Raw genomic sequence first — 21187 nt, 5'->3', positions numbered from 1 at the left:
GAATCTAGAATCAGTGAATTTCAGAGTTAGAGGAACTCCTGAGATCTAGTCTAACTTCCTCATTCTACAGATTATGAAATAAAGTTCAGAGAAATTAAAAGCCTTGGCTGAAATCACCCAGCTATCTAGATATTTGTAGATCTGTGGCTAGAACCCAAGTCTTTTAACTTCCAGATCATCACTTTCCACTGTACTATAACTGCCCCCATTGAATATGCATGTGTATGTGTGTGTATGTATGTGTGTGTATTTCTGTATAAGTATATATACATGCACATATATATCCATCCATACATATAACATAAATGAGAGTTTGTATATATGTATATACTTTCACGCACAATTTCATTTCCTAGAGATTTTTTTAAATGTGATGGGCAGCTATTTGTCTGGAATGTTTTTTGTTTTCACTTCCCTGGAGAAAGGATGCTAAGGTTTGAAATCTCTATAATGTTCTTCAAAGAAAGTATGACTTAGGCCACAAGTTGCAAACTCAAATGCCTATAGGGCCAGACAATGACATTAGTGAGTAGAAGTGAGCTGAATGTAAAACAATGTGGACTGCTGGGAAGTGAGCTTAAGTGGAGCACATATGCTTTCTACAAAGAATAGCTACTCAGCTTTATCCAATTGTTATGCAGGAAAAAAGGACTAGAGTTACTATAACTTCTGATATTTTAAGGGAAGCTGGAAATCCAGAATTTTGTATGAAATTTTCTTATCTTAAAAATATTGTGTGGGCTAATTAAAACTGGTCTGCAAGCCAGATTTTGCCTGCAGTTAACCTCTGTATATCGATGATTCTCAGCTGTGATAAATAATACAAAATTTACAAATTATTTACTTGTATAGAGTGGATGTAATACTATCCCTCTAACATCACTTTTACTCATTTGTATTCAGTATGCTTTCTTGAGCTGAAAATTGTTGTATCTATGGGAGTATAACTTTGAAAGGTGAGAACTGTTTTCCTGAGGGGATATTCCATAGGTGAATATGCAATTAGTGGAAAAAGTTGAGAATCCCTGGTCTAGAAACTATGAGGTGAGTTGGACAAAGTTCCTCATTTAGATGTAGATGATTGAAGCATTTCATCATTAATGAAAGTAATTAAAAAACAAAATATGCATTTTTATCATTGAACAGCTTTTAAAAATATTTTTTCAACTTACATGGCCCCTTCCCTCTGCTTTGGTTTATCATTTCACTTTCTCTCGTTAAAGCAGGGATACTGAGTTTTGTTTTCCAAATCCACAGGAATATTTTCCTTAAAACCAAAAAGATTTTTTAAGGTGAATAAAAAAAAAATTTACTAAACACATTAAATGAATGATTAAAATAATCTCTGCAAAGTACTCCTTTTAATATGCATGACTCTGTAAACGTATTAGTTGCTATCATTCCTGTCTCCAGGTTCTTACCATGCCTTTTTCTGCTTGTTTTCAAGAATAATTTTTTGGATTATTATGTTGCTTACCTGAGGGACCTGCCAGAATGCATCTCTTTGGTTCACGTGGTTGTTCTGAAGGAGGTATGCGTGCACTGTCCTTTGGTTACACGTGTAACTATATGATGTTGCTCATCTGCCCAGAAACTACAGCACATGCGCTCTGAGCTTGCTCTCCAGGCTGGGGAATGGCTTGAACAGAGCCACTGACACTCCTCCCTGGGGTTAAAGGAGCCCACTCAAGGATCAGTGCCATTGCTTTGGTCTTTGCTGTTCCTCACTGACCTTCTGTTCCATTCCATTGGAAATACAGACAAAGTAAACAGCTATGCTAAGCAGAGATCTTCAGACTGCAGCTTGCAGCCTTGAGGGGTTTTGGGTTTTACAGGCTCAGACAATATGAACTGAATATTAAATTCATGTTATCCTGTATCTGTCAGTTTATAAGATTATAAAATGGCTTTAGTCATGTTGCTTTAAGTATTGCTTCTGCAATGATATATTAGGTGCTCAATAAGCACATATAAATATAAGACAATTCTAGTTATTTTAGGTCAATAGAAAAGAACCATATCAGGAGCTCTAAGGCTAAGAGTTAATCGAGTTTCACAAGAGGTGAGAGGCTCTATTAACTTTCTACTCAACCCCCTACTGCTCCCAACCCAGTACAATACCAACCAAGTGTTAGCACTCAGCAAATATTTGAGAAAGGGAAAGGAGGGGAAGGGACATGGAAAAAGTCCAGCATGTTTCCTGCTGCCAGGCCAGCTGACCAGTTTCTAATCATACTCCCTTCCCCATTCTCATGAGGCTCCAATCCACCCTTAGTGCCTATTCGTAAACCACTGTAAAGATTACTGGCTGAAGAACCTTAATGAATTTAGTCAACTCATATATAATTTACTGAATGCCCACTGTGCTAAGATGGTGTTGGAGGGTGGGGAAGAGGAGGGAGTAGTTGGGAACCTTGGGTGGATTCTGAAGAAGTATATGACATGCCCCCTGCTAGAGAAGAGTTGTCTCCTTGAGCATGTCCCTGAACAGATCAATGCTGCATGACACTCTAGATGAAGAAAATTCTCTTCAGAGAGGAGAGTAAACCCTTCTTACTCTGGGGGAACTGACTCTGGGGTTTGACAGCCAGAGCTGGAGGGACGCTGAAGACTGACTCCAACTTTCTTTCATTCAGGGTGACGAAGAGATTAAGTCTGACATCTATACACTGTTTTTTCACATAGTTCAGCGCATCCCTGAATATCTGATACATCTGCAGGTAGGTATGGCTGGCCAAGCCACTAAACTGATTTTCATGCTAAACAGTTGTTTTTAGCTTCCAATGAAAGACACTGTGAAGGGTCAAGGAATCATTAATATTTCTAAGAAGTGTCTAAATGATTTAGATTGTTATGATTACCCCATCTCCACCTTGTGGTATGAGCTAAAATCTCATTCTCTAAAAATTTTTGGCTCATGATGCCAAAAATGAAGTTCTACCTTCATTGACCAGTAATTCACACCTATGCTGATCCAGGATCTTTCTATGGCAGCTCCTGCCAGACCCTGGATACCTATTCAGTCCCTTCCACCTTGGTTCTACAGCCATCTAAATGCACCCCTGACTACTACTTTCTTTTGGCTTACGTCCAAGGGTCTACAATACATTGTGCTTATGTCTTGTGTCACAGGAGAAGCATGGAGAAGCTGATGAGCTGACTTCTTCACACCATTTTCCCGCAGGGTTTGTAGCATCTTGGAGGCAGTAGAGTTCAGAAAGAGAGACTCATCAACACCCCTACCAGCCCCTCTTCTTCCCACCACCCACCTGTTCTGGTTTAATTGCTGACTGATCTTCTTAAGTAATTCAGTGAAAGCATCTCAGAAATGCTTGGGATTTGTCTCAGGTAGAAGTAGCCCAGTATTAATATTAAAAAAACTTTCAATTGTATGTGGCTTTAGATCTTAAAATCATTCTCTCACAGTAATTATCTAATTTAATCTTTTCAACAATCCCATGAAATAGGTATCATTATTAACATTTTTTTAGATAAGGAAATGGAGACCCAAAGAAGTAACTTGCCCAAGTTAAGACACCTGGTCAGTGAAAAAATATAGGCCTGAAACCCAGGTCTTGCAAGCAGGTTGTAAGTAAGTAAATAAGAACCTAGATTCTGCTGTCTGACTTGAGTTCAAATCCTGACTCTGCTACTCATTAGATGTGTGACGCAGTGAAGATTATTTAACTTCACTGTGCCTTGATTTCCTTATTTGTTAATTGGAGTAACAATGGCATATATCTAACTGGGTTGTGGTAAAAATTAAGTGAGAAAATAATGGAAAGGACTTAGTGCTTGGCAATAGGAAGCACTCAGTAACTGTTAGCTTTCCCATATCCAACCAGCATGCACATTCCACTATAGCACAGCAGGCAATGTAACAGGAGGGGCCACTAGGCCAGGCTTGATCATAAACATCCCCTCACTTCCAGCCTTGATGCCTGACCTTCTCACCATTGGTCTGACTCCCTTGAGTTATAAGGCATTGCCTATAGAGAGTAATTGTTAGAATGGCTCCATTACTTCAGAGATCTAATTAGTAGATCCTTCTAATTTTTCAGATGGAATTATGTTCAAATTCAACTTGAACAGGAGCAATAGTGACTATTATTTTCCCTTGGTGTGATGGACAAAGAGAACAGCAAGTTTGACTTTTCAGTTTGTAATTAAATTGGCCATTTGCATCATTTTGATTAAATGGCTACCAAACTCTCACAACAGATCAAGGCAAGGTATAGAAGAGACGAAACAACTTTTCATTCTAACTATGCAATGCTGCTTCCTTTTTTCCTCCATCCAGAACGTCCTGAAGTTCACAGAGCAGGAACACCCTGACTATTACCTACTTCTTGTGTGTGTTCAACGCCTGCGAGTATTTATCTCACACTACACCCTGCTGTTTCAGTGCAATGAGGATTTGCTTATTCAGAAACGGAAAAAACTCAAGAAGTAAGGTTCTGATGGTGCAGTCTAGAGGGTTGATCAAAGGTTTCTGAGAACAGGGATACAGATGGTCAATGTGAGTGTCTGTCACAAGTAACCACATTGAATGCAAAGCGGCTGAAATGCAGTGATGGAGGCGGAAGAGAAGAGAGAGCAGGGGAGGGAAGAGAGGCGGCCAGGTTGGCTACAGGAGGGAGGTACTTACTACCTGGTGGAAATTAATTTAGAAAAATAAGCACTTTTCCTCTAACGCTTATGCAGACCTTCTATTATCTCATGTTGCTAACCACCTCAAAAATAGTTGTTTCACTAAACTTGCCAGATTTAAAGTTGCAGTTTAAAGGCCAGAATGTGATTTCTTTCATTAATTCAAGAAATATTTACTGAGCACTTATTGTATATCAGGCACTGTTCAGCAAACTGAATATACTGCAAAGAACAAAACAGACAAAAATTTTTGCCACATAGAGCTTACTTTCTAGACCTGAGTAGCCAGTTAATAAATAAGTTAAATGGTTTAAGTGATATGGATAAAAATAAAACAAATAAGGGAGGGGGTGGTGGTTGAAAGGATTTCACACTAAGAGGAAACAGGAAGGACTGATTAAGGAAAATCTGGGCTTATGAGGAAACAGAAGCAACTCATAACAACGCTTCCCAATAACCTGGAATTCTTTCAACCTCATCCCAATCCGATGAGGAAAACAGAATCATTTCTGTGCGTGCTTTACACCAGTAAAAGATGCTATGTCCCAAGCCAGGGCTCCTCTAGTGCATGACTTCTCCTCATACTCCCCTGACCCCCAAACTCAATTCAGCCAATTAATCAGCACCCCTACTCCTACCCAGCATCCAGTTGCACTCTATTATGTAAGCAACCTGGTTTGTAGAGAGCCCTGGAGAGACCGAGAACTTCACAGCTGAGCTTCATCTGAGAAATAGTCTGCCTTTCTTGGTATAATGTGTGTATTCAGAGAGCTGATTTCCCATTGTAGACCCTGAGAATCATTACCTCCATTCCATTAGGTCATCCATGGCGAAGCTGTACAAAGGGCTGGCTTCCCAGCGTGCAAATGCCGGGCAAGATGCTTCTCCCACTGCAGGCCCTGAGGCTGTCCGTGACAGTGGGATCCACTCAGAAGAGATGCTGCAACCCTACTCTTCCGCTCCCAGTTCTGGCCCTGCTGTCACGTAAGCACCTGTTGCTGTGGAAAGGTTAATGACAATGCCCTCGCCTCCCAGGTGGTCTGTGTGGGGTAGCAGGCCAGACTGTATTAGGAGTATGACCTACAGGACTCCTTCCTCCCTCTTGCCCCATCAGGCCCATATGTGGCAGGCAAGCAGCTGACCCAAAGTTTGGATCCCAGAGGACGGCACTTATGTTAAAGAGCAGGCCTAGAGGCTGGAGGTTACTCCCAACAATTTTATCACACATAACCACCCTCCACCTACAGCATGAGTCTCTCTGGGTTTGGACAATGACAGAGTGGAAGGGAGTGCCGTAAGATGCCAGGAAGGCATTTTACAACCCCTCAGAAAGGTGGGAACCCACTTAATATCTACAAAAGATGCAGTGGAGAAAAAGGTTTCCCAGTCAGGGGTCAGAGGAAGTCTGGGCTCTGAGGATGAGAAATAGGTCTGAGGTGACACAGAAAGAAGGCTGTTTAGCCCTTCCCAATTCTCCTTGAAGCTTCTTCAGAAAGGGACTTCACGACCTCTGTTCTTCACTTATGACAGCTTCTCTGAAAGCTGTTCTGGGCAGTGGATGGATTTGACAGTCTTTTAAAGTCGCTGCACACAACTCTTTCGCACACTAAGCTGGATTCTCGTTCAGCCAACTTCTTGATGATCTTTAGGGTAAGGATTGGGCTATTTACATATCTGGAACTCATTTTACCTCTGAAGGATGTCAACTTGGCCACCTTTGAAACTAGGACTTCTGGAAGAATAAGGGAAACCAAAACTCAAAATTCCAAACCCCCAATTTACCAAATAGAGACAATTCTCATGAAATTAATTCCTTAGACTATAATTTCTGCTTTGGGTTTTATTATCTTAAGGAAAATTTAGAAATCATGCAAGAAGCTACTTATCTTTTCTAAAACTACAATGAAGTGAGAGGCAGGCAGTTGAGATTACTTCAATGTTTAATCCCTACAGTTTTTAGAATGCTAATTACAGTCAATGGAAGGAGCAACTGATCAATAACACAAAATAAATCCTGTTTGCTTTCTGCCCTTATCTCTTAAAATTGAGAACATTTGTCAGTGAGAGATGGAAGTGCAAATGTGGAGGCAGAAGGGAGAAATTTTATAATCATTCTGAAAATCTATGAGACATTCACTTTTCTATAAATAGAGCCCAGGATGAGTTTCTTACTATAGAGAAAATCCTTTAAGTCCTATAAGGAGAGAACTCCTTACAGAAAAAAATACCTTTCCTGGGTGGGGAGTGGGAGACAGGAAGTGGAATTTTAGTTTGTGGATCACTTCAGCTCTTAAAACAGTGATAGAACTCTCTACTTTGAAGTGAGACAAATAGAGCCCAAAAAAGAAATCCCTAGAGATTATATCCAGACTGAAGATGGCTGTCATTGCATTCTGTGCTAGAAACATACCCAGAAAAAAACCCAACAAGAGTCTTCCAAGTTAAAAGAGAATTCAAGTCAATATTTCATTTTACTATTTTTTTCACCTCTGTAAATATGAGACCTAATTTTCATCTTAAGACCACCAGAGAAAGACAGTCAGTGTTAGCATTTACATCTGCATTCTTTATGCATTTTCGTGGTAGAACTAAGTATGAATAAATAAACTAGCGCAACCAGTTTGGGTCAGTGTGTCGTAGTCCACTCACATCTGTCTGGCAATTAATTCCAGCAGGACTGGCAAACCACGTCCAATCTGATGGGTATTCTATCCAAGCATCCAATGTTAAGTATTCTTTATCCATGATTAAACAAAAAAACCCTCCATGAAATTGGGCATATTCAGAGTGACAGCCTTTTCATTTCGGTAATGTTTTTTTGGGTAGAAGTTTGAGACGACTTATATAGCATGCTTTATAGCCCCAAGGAATTTTTAGTTTATTATGAAAATTTCAAACATACAGAAAAGTAAAATGTACAGTAAACCCCACACACCAACATTCAGATTCAACGGTTATCAAGATTGTACTCCACTTACTTCATCTGGGAATTAATTCTTAAGCATTAAGATCCACGAGTTGAACAAAAGTTGTTTCCATGATTTTACATGACTCTGCTAGGGCAAGAAAGGGAGAGAAGAGAGAAAAGAGGTGCCTTGGGGCCTTGACAAGTGGTGGGAAGGGTCGGAGATTGCACATGGGGAATGACGAGCATCCTTGGCCTACCAGCCACCTCTGCGCAGTGCCTCTGGGCTCAGACGGGTGCTTCCGGCATCCCCTTCACGGATGGTCATTTTCACTCTCCCACTTGGGGGACCAGGGCTCGTGGGGACTCCTTAATCTGAGAAGCCTGTGGCGCTTGGGAAGTAACACACGTAGGCAGGCAGCTGGGAGGGACAGAGAGGAGGGAGTCGGCAGTTTGCACCTAAGCGGTATCCGGCAGGCAGTGCGTCGGTCCCGGCCTTGCGCTGCTCGGTGAGAGGCGTGCACTAACAAACCGTAAGCACACTTGTTTTGTATTCTCTTTCCCCTTTAAAGACATTTGATGCCCCCACTGAAGAAAAGCCAACAACAGCAAAGCTTGATGGAGAGCATGCAGCCCGGGAAGCCCAGTGACTGGGAGATAGAAAGCAGAAAGCACGAGAGGCCTGAGAGCCTCCTGGCGCCGGGGCAGTTCTGTGCCGCCGAGCAGGACGTGAAGGCGCTCGCTGGGCCCCTGCAGGCCATCCCGGAGATGGACTTCGAGCCCTCTCCGGCCGAGCAGCTGGGCAACGTGGAGCGCTCCCTGCGCGCCCCGGCTGAACTCCTGACCGACGCCCGCGGCTACGTGCCCGCGGCCTACGACGAGTTCGAGTACGGCGGCGAGATCTTCGCGCTGCCCGCGCCCTACGACGAGGAGCCCTTCCAGGCGCCGGCCCTCTTCGAGAACTGCTCGCCTGCCTCTTCCGAGTCCAGCCTGGACATCTGCTTCCTGCGGCCCGTCAGCTTCGCCGTGGAGGCCGAGCGGCCCGAGCACCCGCTGCAACCCCTGCCCAAGAGCGCCACGTCTCCGGCGGGCAGCAGCAGCGCCTACAAGCTGGAGGCGGCAGCGCACGCGCACGGCAAGGCCAAGCCGCTGAGCCGCTCGCTCAAGGAGTTCCCGCGCGCGCCGCCCCCCGAGGGCGTGGCCCCGCGCCTCTACAGCACGCGCAGCAGCAGCGGCGGCCGCGCGCCGCTCAAGGCCGAGCGCGCTGCGCAGCCGCATGGCTCGGCCGTCTCCGCCCGCGGCGCGCCCAGAACCTTCTTTCCCCAACAGAGGTCCCAAAGCGAAAAGCAGACCTATTTGGAAGTAAGGAGGGTAAAGTAAAACCGACCCCAAACCCACAGCGCTGGCAGCCCCGGGTCTAGATCTCCAGGGTGCAGCCTGGGCTCACCTAGCGTGGAGGGGAAGCAGGCTGGCCAGGCGGGGGCGCAGCGGCCGGGCTGGGCGAGGATGTTGAGGGAGAGCCCGGGTTAAAGGCTTGACCATCAGTGGCCCTCGGAGGAGAGCGTTAGCGCCCATCCTGCAGTGCCAGGACACAGGAGCATGCCGTACCTATATATGTAGGACGACCGAAAGACTAGGACTCCTAGTAGACCTGCTTAAAACGCCTCCCCCCACTCCAAGTGAAAGAGTTAGAGGTGTTCTCTGCCTTGCTGCTTAGGCTGTGGCACCTCCCAGCAGCACTTCACTTGCAGGGCACTGCACTCAAGTCCCAGGCCTGTCTGTTTCTTCCTTTGCCTGTTAGGCGCACCCCTTGTTTACACGTTCAAAATATCGAGCCCTGTGTGCCAGCCTACTGTACTCCCCGACCTGCACCCTTGTTTGTAGCTAGGGAGGAGGCAAGCTGCCCTCTCGCACTGAGGACTCCCTGCAAAATTGACTACAAAATTCATTTCCGCTTGCTTTCCTTTTGCCTGGAAAAAGATGTCACCTTACTTGGCAGACTCCAGTGGGACGAGGACAACACAAAATAGTCAAGGAAGCATTGACTCACAAACACCTTCTTTGGCCTCTATATCGATGTGTGGTATTTTGATGTCTAACCTTGGTGTCTGCAAGCCTTGGGAGATTTAAAGAGGTGTTTAAATACACATCCATGAAAGGACTAATAGCTCCTGAGCAAATAATTTCTCTGCACGTGATTGGAACAAAGGCAATTTCTGATTAAACGGAGTAACAGTGTGGTTTTGACCTGTGCCCCCATCCTTCCTGTTAAACATTTTAGAAGTGGTGGTTAGGGTTTACAGGGCAACTCTGTATTGATTGATACATCTTGAAAATGACAGTCCAGAACTGCCTTTACCTGCACGACGTATCCCTTGCATCCAGCACTAGGGATCCTTTGCCTAGGTGAGGAAGGGTTTCTCCCAGGAATGAGGGCCCTGCATTCCACCTGTTTTCTATTTCCAAGTGAGTGGGAAGAGATCGAAGATCATTGACTCCTTTCATTCATTCATTTTTCAGCAAACACTGAGCACCTGCCTCGCACCAGGCTCTGTGTTCAGAAATAAACGGCATCCAGTCTCTGCCCTCCAAGGCCACTGGCTTAGCCCAGGAAGGAGACGCATAAACACAGAATTATAATAAACAGTGGAAGCACATGGGAGGGTATTTAAACCCTCCTATGGTGATGATGGTCAGAGAAGTCTCCTAGATAGTTTGAACGTCTGAATTCAATTTTAAAAGCTGTTTAAAAGTTGGCTAAGTGAAGAGAGGGGTAGGGAAAGATGAAAAAAGGCACATGGGCCTTTTACAAAAACAGCAGGGTGAGTTTTTCCTTGTAAATATTGTCCCAGGTGGGAGTGGTGGACATTAGGCCAGAGGAACATGAAGAGCCTTGGAGCTTGCCGCCCACCTAGACTCCAGAAATCAAAGTCTGTGTCTGCTTCCTGAGAGGGCAGAAACGCCTTAGTGTGCCCAGCTAAGGTTGCTGAGTTCCCCCAGGATTCTCAGATTTCTTTCTGCCTCTGATTTTCAACTCTGAACTTTATAAAATTCTGTTAGGTAAAATTTCTTAGACAAATCAAAGTTAGGTGTGTGTCCAAGTTTAAAAGTTCATTAACAAGGGAAGTAGAAAGGAAATAATAGTGCCAGTTCAAAGTGACTTGGGATGGGCAGAGATACACATACAAAACCTTATAACTAGTATAGTCTAAGCTGCAAAGAATGCTTTTATTTCATATGTTCATAAAAATGTCTTTTTTTCCCTAGTTGATGTGTGAAAAATTGGAAGCTCAACAATTGCTAGAAAAAAACCATTAATCAGAGCGAGATGGGGTTTTAGTTGCAAAAGATTAACCCTTCAAATCCGCATATTTAAAGATATCAGCTCTTTCCTGCTGAGATGTGCTATGTTCCTAGGGTTCCAACTCCTCAAATATACTCTGTGTATCTTCCACCCCTGCCCTCAGAGCCAACCAAACCCTAGTCTTTAGTGTTCTGTCTCTAAGAGTCAAGAAAGAAGACACTATGCTTTAGTGGAAAGAGCACCTGACTGGGTGTCAGGAGACCCTGGTTCTGGTCCTGACTCTGCTGCCAGATAGCTGTGTGCTTTTGGACAATTCATTTGGCTTCTCTGTGCCTCCAGTTTTCTCATCTGTGAAGTAAGACAATCTATACCTACCTCACAGGGTTGTTGTGAGGATAAGGCCAAATAAGATAAAGTTTGTGAATATGCTTCCTAAAGTATGGAATGCTATACAAATGCAAGATATTATCAAGATCATGATTCCACAGATTTTCCTAGAACTATTAATAGATTTAGTCCTAAAAAGTCCCTAAAAGCCCACTTCTCAAAATATGGTCCTTGGGCTAGTAGTAAATGTATTACTTGGGAGCTTGTTATAAATGCAGGATTTGGGCTCCACCTGTGACCAACTGAATCAGAATCTGCAGTTTAGCAAGATTCCCAGGTGATTCATATAAACATTAAGTGCAGGTGGGCTGGCACATACCTTAAACTGTTGGTTTTCAAAATCTAAGTGTGCAAAAAGATTATCTAGGCCTAACTTCACAGAATCTGGTTCAGATAGTCTGGCTTGGGGCTCAGGAGTCTACATTTAAATAAAGGCCCCAGTTGATCCTGTAGCCCCAGGACCACGCTTTCAGAAACACTACACTAAGCCATTAAGGTGTTGATCTCCGTGGTTTAGTTATGAATCTTCATAGAATCTCAGAGACTCTCTAGATCTGCTACTACAACCCTGAGTTAAGGTCTCAAAGTCAAACCCATATGTTTCCTGAAAAAAATTCATCCCCACTCTTTGCTCTCTATCAGCAAGCATTCACCCATCCAATTCATGAACGTTTCAGGGTGGTTTTTGCTTTGACTTCTTGGCTTCTCTTTTTGGTTCAAAATTAAGTAGCTATTTTAGGTTGCTTTTTAAAAAGAAAGTAGAGAGTTCACAAAAGATAGAGCCTTGTTTTTAAATTTATTTTAACTTTACACTGTAAATAGCATGGATTAAGAATTGTAAAAGGCATGCGTGCAGGTTGGAAATATTAGTTGACATTTATTTCTAAACAGATCTGACCTCTCAAAAACTCCTTCCATCATTAATGTCTAAAGTGGAGAATTAGGAACACGAGTTTAAACTAGTATTAAAATCAAGAAACTTTTTTATTTTGTAGAAAGAGAAACATAGCCAGGGATATGAGGGGACTACTGTTGGTTTTCCAGCAAGACAATATTGTTGCCAGAATAAGAAGTTAATCTTCCTTTATTTCCTGATCTTTAATTATTGTTATATCATAACCCTACTCTAGACTATTTGCCTTGATATGTAGAAAATACTTCTACACTCAGCAGAAAATTATCCTCTTTTCCACTACTGGTTTCTTAATTAGCCTAGGTTTGCTTTGGTTGGAATAGGGTGCCTGCCATTAGCCTTTTGGAGTGGGAGAGGAAAGTGACAAGTTAAAAAAAAAGTCCCATAGTCAGGATCAATATTAACTTTGGAAAAGAGTAAAAACACACCCCTCTTTTGTGTTTTCAGGAGATGCATTTAGAAGACGCCACGAGATTCTGTCCAAAGGAAGAAAGAGAAAGTGAACAAACATCTTTCAGCGATCAAAACCCCAGGCAAGACCAGAAAGGGGGCTTTCGCAGCTCCTTCCGCAAGCTCTTTAAAAAGAAGTGAGTAGCCCTTAGACAAGACAGCATTGTAACTCATTTCCCTGTGGGCTAAGTCTTGAGGTTTTAACAGTAATAAGTATCAAGTAGCCTGGTTTCACCCAACTGCTTCAAGCTCAGTGCCTGCACCCAGTAGCCACGATTCCTGCCAGGTGAAGATGTTTCTCATTGTGATCTCGTAGAGTAAAAGCAAACTCAGCTCTGTCCTCTGCTGCTTCTGTCTTTTAGCCCTACTTCCTTGTCCCCAAAGTCATGTGTTCTGAGAGGAGTGAGCAGAGGAGGTCCCCTAGGAAATCCCCTGTGGCTGGGAGGAGTGGGATCCACTATTGGAGTTGGGTGTAATGGGTGCGCCAGCAGGATCTCCCCACCTGTGGAAAGTTTTCTAAGGCATCACAGCGCTTCTGCCTGTAGGGACCTATAGTCCTCCTGGTTGCTAGTGCATATTTTTGGGGACTTCTGCCAGTGTTTGCCCTAGCAGAAATGATTGAATGGATTTAGCTTGGGTCCTAGTTAAAAAATCACTTTAATGGAGTTTCCATACTCCATAGGAGGCAAAAACAAGGCCTCTCCCTCCTGTGGTCCTTCTAAGATTCTCAGTCCTTGCTGTGTGGAATCACCCACCTGTCATTTCGGTCAGCACTTAGTAGCACTGTCTTGCAGACTGGGAGACCATGGCCAAACCCCAGCATGAAATGTAAGAAGCAAGAGCTGAGCATTAGCATTTGACGGTGGGGGGGGGGTCTCCAGTCCAGCCATCGCCTGCCTGGAAGACGGCTCTCTCTCTCTCCGCTGGTCCTCAGGCCTGTTCCCTCTCCCTTAGAGAGATTTGCCTGCTACTTAGTTTCTCTTGGAAGAGGAGGTTCTTGAAGTGAGTTTTAAACAGGAAATCTTCCCATTTTAGTGGATGGAAAAGTTAAAGACACTATCGCTGACTTTGCAGAGCTGCTGATAAGTGACGAAGCACAGGGAAATCACTTTCTCCTGATTTAGATAATGGTCTTGATGTTAGAATTGGGGGCAGGCCTGGAGTGAGGACTTTTTTCGATGGTTTGTCTAATTCCTCTCTGATAGGGAGGGTAGTACTGAGATTAGTAGGTCTCCGATTGTTGGGCCCACCTGTTGTGACTGGAAGAAGAAGGAAAGGGGGAGAAACTACCGCAGTGAGACAGCCCCACTCCATGAGTCCCCTTTCAGTTTTGCTAAAGTAGCCCCGTGCGTGCATGACTATTGCTAGATCCGCTTTATTCAGGGGGTAATGAGCTGAGAATTGTTCCCCTCTCTCTAGGATCATAGATTTAGATCTTTCCTGACCCAGTACCTATTGTCAAGTTTTTTTTTTTTAATATTTATTTATTTTGGCTGCTCCGGGTCTTTAGTCGCGGTGTGCACGTGGGATCTGGTTCCCTGACCAGGGATCGAACCTGGGCCCCCTGCCTTGGGAGGGAGATCCCCCTACTGACGGGTTTGACAGGGTGGAGAGAACTGGAGGCAGACAGCTCTCCAGCCTGACCCTGGGATTTAGGCTTCTGAAATCTTCTGAGGGCTCCAAACTCCTAAGGACACTGCTTGAGCCTATCTTTTTATTTTATTTTATTTTATTTTATCTATTTATTTATTTATTTTTGGCTGCATTGGGTCTTTGTTGCTGCCCACAGGCTTTCTCTAGTTGTGGTGAGTGGGGGCTCTTCTTGGTTGTGGTGCGCGGGCTTCTCACTGCGGTGGTTTCTCTTGTTGCGGAGCATGGGCTCTAGGTGCGTGGGCTTCAGTAGTTATGGCGCACGGGCTCAGTAGTCATGGCTCGCGGGCTCTAGAGCGCAGGCTCAGTAGTTGTGGCGCACGGGCTTAGTTGCTCTGCGGCATATGGGATCTTCCCGGACCAGGGATCGAACCCGTGTCCCCTGCATTGGCAGGCGGATTCTTAACCACTGCGCCACCAGGGAAGCCCCGAGCCTATCTTTTTATTTTTACTTATTTCTATTTTTAAACCACAGTACTTCCCAGGAAAACAGCCACTTTTTGCCCAGTGCCATTTATAGTGACTGGGTGCTGTCTGTTACAAAGCAATGAGTAATGGATCCACCACAGCTCCTTTACAAATTCCCGTTTTTCAGAGATGTAAGAAAACACTCTGCCAGTTACCTGAGGCAGAGGGAGTGGGCTTGTCCTCTCTGTATCCAGGGGGCAGAACCAGGAGCAATGGGTAAGAGGAAGAACTTTCTAAAAATGCAGCTGCCTGGAACTGGAGCTGGCCGCCTCATGAGGGAGTGGGTTCTCTTAAGGAGAAGCTAGATGACCTTGGTCAGGGATGCTGTGAAAGGGATTGCCACACTGGGTGGGAGATCATTGCCACTTGAGTGCTTTCTAGCCCTGAGATTTGCTTTATCTGTAGTTTGACTTTGTTGTAGATCAGTCTGGGTGCTCACATCTTTTTAACACCTGAAACAAGAAATTAATGTGGCCTGGGACCTCTAATTTTAAAGACTCACCACATAGAAGACCAGATTTTGTCTTTCTATAGCCTCCCATAGCCCTTGGTTCAGTGCTGAGCACTTGCTGTGGACTCTCCAAATTTTCATGTTGGTAAATTGCTTTCAGCCCTCTTGCAGCTTTTTGGGATCCTTTTTAGAGGGCCAGATGGATCCCCTTAGTCCTCTTATCCTTTTTCATAGTTGAGTCCCTCCTGCGTCAATCCACTTGCTGCCACCAATCCTGGTACTGCCTTTGTATTTCAAATTGGAAGTGCTGTACGGATGGAAGCAAAGGGGGCGCCGCGCAGGTGGCTGCTCCCTCTGGCAGGCTTTCCTGGCTTTTTACATCTTGTGTAGAACTGTGAGCACCATCCTGTGATGCTTGCTTATCGCCTCATGTCCAGGGTGCTGCGGTGGGCACTCTGGGGACTTGGCATGGGATAAAGAAGCAGCTCTAGTAGCTTTTCCTGAGTATTTTCATCCAAGAACCATGGAAAGTTTGTTCCACTATGCTGAAGTAGAGACGAAGGGCAGGGAGGCCCCAGTGTAGCACAGAAAGGTGAGTGGCTCTTAACTCAGATGAGAACACTCGATTCTTCTCATTAATGGAACATCCTTTATTATATGCATGTGCCGTGCGAGACGCTTGTCTCGGAATTGTGAGTGGCTTGGTCGGTCCCAGCTGTTAGTAGGAACTTGCACCCTGAAGCCAGGCATGCGGACAGGTACAGGGAGGAACCAGAGAGAAGGAGAATCAGCCCATTCTCCTCCCATGTGTCGGGAGGTCAGGCTGGCAGCAAGCTCTGGGACTTCAAGACGTGGTTCATCCCGGGTACTGGAGTCATGTCAGAGGCTGGCCTCAGAGGTCCAGAACGGACCAGCGCCAGAAAAGCCACGTGTGTCACATCAGGGGCTCGCTGCCTGCCTCTCCCACGGCCCTCTGGAGGCTCACTCCCGTCTGCGCTGACACACGTTTTGTATCCATAGGGGCTTGTTTGGCTGGTGGCCCCACCCACCCAGAATGCTGCTTCGGGACGAAGCTAGGCATGGAGCCAGATGCAACAGAAAACCTGAGAAAGGGTTCTCTTCCCTCTGAGGCTGGGAGGGCCGAATGCTCCTACCCACAAGGATTCAAAAGGGAGAGTCAAGCTGACATCATAAAACAAAAAAAATCCTGAAAAATGCCCAAGATATTTGGGGAAAAGGATGACGCTCTGATTGCTTCTATCTCGGGCACATTTGTCCTGGGTAGATGCCAGGTCATGTGTCCCTGAGAGCTGCCCAGAATTGGTCAGAATAAAGACTGCATATCTTAAAGTTGGAAAATGTTAAATGATTAAAAAAATTTTCAATGAGGATTCTTAGAAGCCAGGAACAGACCTAATGTGATAGACTGATGCTGGACTGAATCCTTGTCCCCCTGCCTTTGAGCAGGACAGTAGGCAGACTATCCCATTCTGCAAGGATCTATCTGGAGGCTTTCAAAAACTTAAATCTAGACTGTCCTGAAGTCTGAGACAGATGCTACTTCATCTTTATATATAAATCTTGCACTTAGGCTAATAAGTAGTCTTGGTTGGGGGTGTGCATGGGGGAAAAAGGGTTACGTAAAACAGCTTAGGGGCAGGGAATGTAGATGCTTTCTCTTTTTATCCTCAACTCTGGGGGGAGTGGAAGACAAAGAATATGGCTTCCAAATGATTAATTCTGTTTCCTCACCCATTTCTTCCTCTTTAGCACTTTGTAACTCACATGCCTCAGAGTGTCTCCTTCCCAGTCAGCACCCTCCCTCTACCAGTTGCATCAGGATCTCTTATTTTCTTAACCACACACTGCAGAGAGAGCACTTCTGCAGGGCCCCATATGATTGAGTGTCAGTGAATCCACTTCTTTTGTGTCCTGTCAGCTGTCTTTGCATTTACTCAGCCTTGGCTGTGGAAAAGATCATGTAATAGAAAGAAGGACTACTAAAGAATCAATTGATAACTTTACCCTCACCTTCTTCTCTACCTCCTTAGAGCCTATCTCAAGTTCTTCCTCTATTCTTACCCACATTGGGGTTCTCTCTCATTTCCCATTTCACTTCCTTATACAACTTGAAAACTGAAGGAGATGGCTGAAGGGATAACATTTACTTAAACCTGATTACAGATGTTACTCAGTAGGTCATTTGAAATCAGTCACTAAGTTAAGGATCTTCAGTGTTTTAGGTACTGTCATTAGGAGCTTACGATCCAAATGTAAGAGTAACCTAGCTACAAGGTTTAGTACCTAGAACATAGTAATCTCTCTACAAATATACATTAAATGAACGTTCATTTGTCACCCTGTTGATTACCTGGGCCAACTGATTTGGCCGACAGGATGGGTGTTCCCTTGCTCCCTTACTTCTCCATCTGCATGTTCCTAAAGCTTTCAAGGCAGAGTCTTTCCATCAGAAAACCAACCCTTCTTAAGTCAGAGGGTCCTGCAGCACTAATTCCAGCCCTCCTCCCTTCCCCCACTCCAAACAAACAAACTTTAAGGCTTACCATAGGAAACTGCTACTTATATGACCCACCCAACTTGTGATTTTTCTTCATCTCTGTCAGTTGAGTGGAAGGAAAGTTAGCGACAGGTCCGTTCTTTTCCCGTCAAATATTTGGATGGCTGTGTCGGAATGTACTAGTAGCCATCCTACCCTTACCCAGCAAGCGTTTGCCTGCCTGGCCCTTTATGTATTCCCAGGTCTGCCCTGCAGTCAGCCAAAAAGGCCCCAGGAACTCAAAAGCTATTTCCGTTTTATCGAGAAAGGGGATAAAAACAAATACACTAGCTCTTTCTCCTAGATTCTGCAGCTTACGTCTCAGTAATTTAGGTAAGCATTACTCGAGAGCCACACCTTTGGAGGAATCCATGAGTTGAGGTGGCCATATTTCATTAGAAAGAAATCAGTTAAAAATATCTTTAAAAGGATAAAAATGAGCTTTTAGTCATAGCTACAGTAGAATGCTGGATTTTGAAAATGATTAACAAGTTAGCCATTAGTTAATTGTTAGTTAATATCAAGAACTGCGGAGACACACCTGCAGACATAGAGAAGGTGGTTTGTGAGAAGAGCAGTTAAAAAAAAAAACTAAGCTGAGTTTGTGGACTTTGAAAACTAGACAGGGCGATTTTGGCATTTGTTTCAGAAATGGGAACGCAACTGGTGAAGATTTCTGTGGTCCTTGGGGCTGGTGGTGACATCAAAGCTTTCCCATTTCCAGGTAAACATGAAACAGTTGCATGTTGGAACAATCAAAGTATGACATGTTGGGTTTTGGAGAGATCAGACGTAGCTAAGAGGGGAAATGGAAGGTAAAGATTTTAAGTTTTGACCAATGACTTTCTGATGAGAAACTGTCATGTGGGAAAACAATTGAGAAGAAACACCAACCAAATTCAAATCTTGCTTCCTACTTCCTGCCCCCCAAACTTTAGGCGTTCTTAGTCTTCTGGATAACAGAAGATATGGGGAAAGAATGACATGGTCAAAAATCTATCTTCCTAACATTTTGGGTGCAGTGTGCTAACCAGGGAAGATCTGAACTGGAGGTAGCTGGGAGTTCTGAGAGAAGGCCTGGAGCTTCAGGGTGGGACCTGTGGAGGTGGTCTCAAGGGAGAGTTCCAAGGGGGCTTCTGTGCTGAAAAGGAAGAGGACTTTTCACCCCACCCAGCTGTCATCTTATTGAATGAATACCCAGATGTACTTGGGTTGGATAGAGAATATGCACTGGGATATAGCGGAAAAGTGCTCCTTACTGACCAGACGTAGAAAGTGTGGTAGGCAGCTAGGGTTTCATCTGTGATACCAAATATCAGGGCAAAAAGTAAAAACATCTGATCAGTCATCAGACTTCCAGACATCAGGGTTTTAGCCTTTGTGTGGATCCAACTTCTTTCCTTGAATAATGTAAAGGAGTTTGAACTCTGCCCAATTAATTCAGTAAATGATAGTCGTAATTAACTTATCTAATAGCAACAATGAGGACACTCAAAGCATATCAATGATAGTGAAAGAACTTATCTTTCTTTTGTGGATAGTGGAAGCATGCCTGACTCTGCCTTGGCATATGGAGAACTTGCTCAGTTGTGCAGGAGCTTTGGACAAAGAACTTCATGTCTAATGTCACTGTCATACACCTTGCATGAGGTCTTTTAATATTGGTTCTTAAGTCACTGGGCTAGTTTTACTCATTTTAGCTCAGAGTTTAAGCTAGTTAAAGGGCCCCAGCCTAGTTTATCAGAGGTTATTTCCAGAAAGCCTCCTCCCTCTAGGGACTTCTGACATGAACAAACTGGAGAAGGTGCAGAGCTGGAATGGATTACCCAACTGGCTTAACCAAGAGAAAGGAAGAATACACCCTCGACTGGGGACTCAACTGGACTGTTTTGAGTTGTTGCCTCTTGATTGGGCTTGGTCTCCTATGTGGTGGTTGACATAATAGAATCTCCCTAATCTGATTACTGTACTAATTTCTGCATTCTACCAAATGTAGCATATATGTGTGGTTGGCTTCAATAAATTTTTCATTTTAAAATGAAAACAAGCAAAAGCAAGAGTTTGTAATGTAATGCCCAAATTAAGTAAAGGCCCTTGATAACCTTGGTTGAGAACAATGAATTCCATCCCTTAAAATTTAAGGGCCTTGCTAATTTGTGGAGTAGTTACTTCATCGAATCAAAATAGGATTTATTGAATTTTCTAAGCCTTTATTCCCCTTTTACAATGTTATTACATAATTTCTTACACTGACATACACAATTGTCACAACTGTCCCCATAAAGCATTAGAAAGGTAAATTCTTTATGTTCACTGCAAATCTTAGTTACACATGTCCTGAGTCATGAAATTCAGGGGAAGTAAAAATTATTCCAGATCTAGGAGGCAACTGTTTTACAATTGCAAAACAATTTGGATAGATAAAATATTTGAAAACAATTAAAACCAAATCAACCTGTACTTTATCTGTGTGCTGAGATTTTAGGTCCAGTGGATCAGAATACAGGGAAAAAACTAATGAGAATCCCTCAATGGATCCTTCACCCACCAAACAAGATTTCTTCAGAAACCGACTTGCTCTTGCAAATGACCTTGACCAAGGAACAGCTGTGTAAAACATATTTAAAGTTGTATTGTCAAGTGGTAAGATGAGGATAAAAAGCTTGTATATATCTGTGTAGGAATATATATATATATATTGATGTATAAATCCCTGAGGAAAACTAATATAAATACTTACATATGAAACTAAATCAACATACAAGACATTGAAAAGATGAAGATTAGTCTGTGGTTGAGAGCTTGCTTTTTGAACAACACCTGGGGAAAGGGAAGTGAAGACTTTTCACAGCATTACAGAAAAACACAATAAATTTGGAGGAAAATAAACATTTGTAAGAACAGAAACTTCCACCTTGAGGTCATTCCCCAGTATAATATTGAGCATGTTCATATTTAACATGGATGTGAATTTTATGCTTCCTAGGCATTTAGCGTATTAATTCATCCCAGTGTTCTCAGACTAATATACACTATGTTAGGGGCCAGTTGTCTTGCCATATGTCTTTCAAAATCCCCAAGGCAAATACCTAACATCGCTTAAGGCAAAGGATCAGTTAATAGAATTGTATTTTACATGTTGCAAATATGAGTTGTGGAAAATTTGTGCTTAAACCATGACACAGAAGGTTCAAAGCTTAAAGACATATTGATCTCCAAACAGGAAGAGAACCTTAAGAGTAGTATTCCTTTTGTTCTATGGTTATGAAAATCAGTGCAGTGAACAGTGATTTCTCTAGAAACTGGGAGGCCAAAGAAACACTTTCCCTCATGTGGGTTGTGCTGCAGATGGGAACGAATCCAGAGTCTGTGTTTTATTGAGTACTGAGGATTCAAAGATCCACCAGTGATCCTGAGTGTCACACACACTCATGACCGCATGGACTGGGAAA

General features: G+C 43.7%; 1 protein-coding gene across 1 annotated transcript in view; it reads left to right on the top strand.

Annotated features, from left to right (window-relative positions):
- Nucleotides 1–20897, top strand: part of ARHGEF33 (Rho guanine nucleotide exchange factor 33) — a 73970-nt gene extending 53073 nt beyond the window's left edge. Inside the window, exons 12-18 of the mRNA XM_057557790.1 lie at nt 1448–1531; nt 2637–2720; nt 4301–4449; nt 5470–5634; nt 8128–8926; nt 12607–12746; nt 20221–20897. Of these exons, the coding sequence (XP_057413773.1) occupies nt 1448–1531; nt 2637–2720; nt 4301–4449; nt 5470–5634; nt 8128–8926; nt 12607–12746; nt 20221–20350 (1551 nt within the window). The 3' untranslated portion in view covers nt 20351–20897. The remainder of the gene's footprint in view (nt 1–1447; nt 1532–2636; nt 2721–4300; nt 4450–5469; nt 5635–8127; nt 8927–12606; nt 12747–20220) is intronic.
- The last annotated feature ends 290 nt before the right edge of the window (nt 20898–21187 follow it).

The sequence above is a fragment of the Balaenoptera acutorostrata genome, chromosome 12 (assembly GCF_949987535.1).
Source record: "Balaenoptera acutorostrata chromosome 12, mBalAcu1.1, whole genome shotgun sequence".
NCBI lineage: Eukaryota > Metazoa > Chordata > Mammalia > Artiodactyla > Balaenopteridae > Balaenoptera > Balaenoptera acutorostrata.
This window is presented reverse-complemented; position numbering and strand designations above follow the sequence as displayed.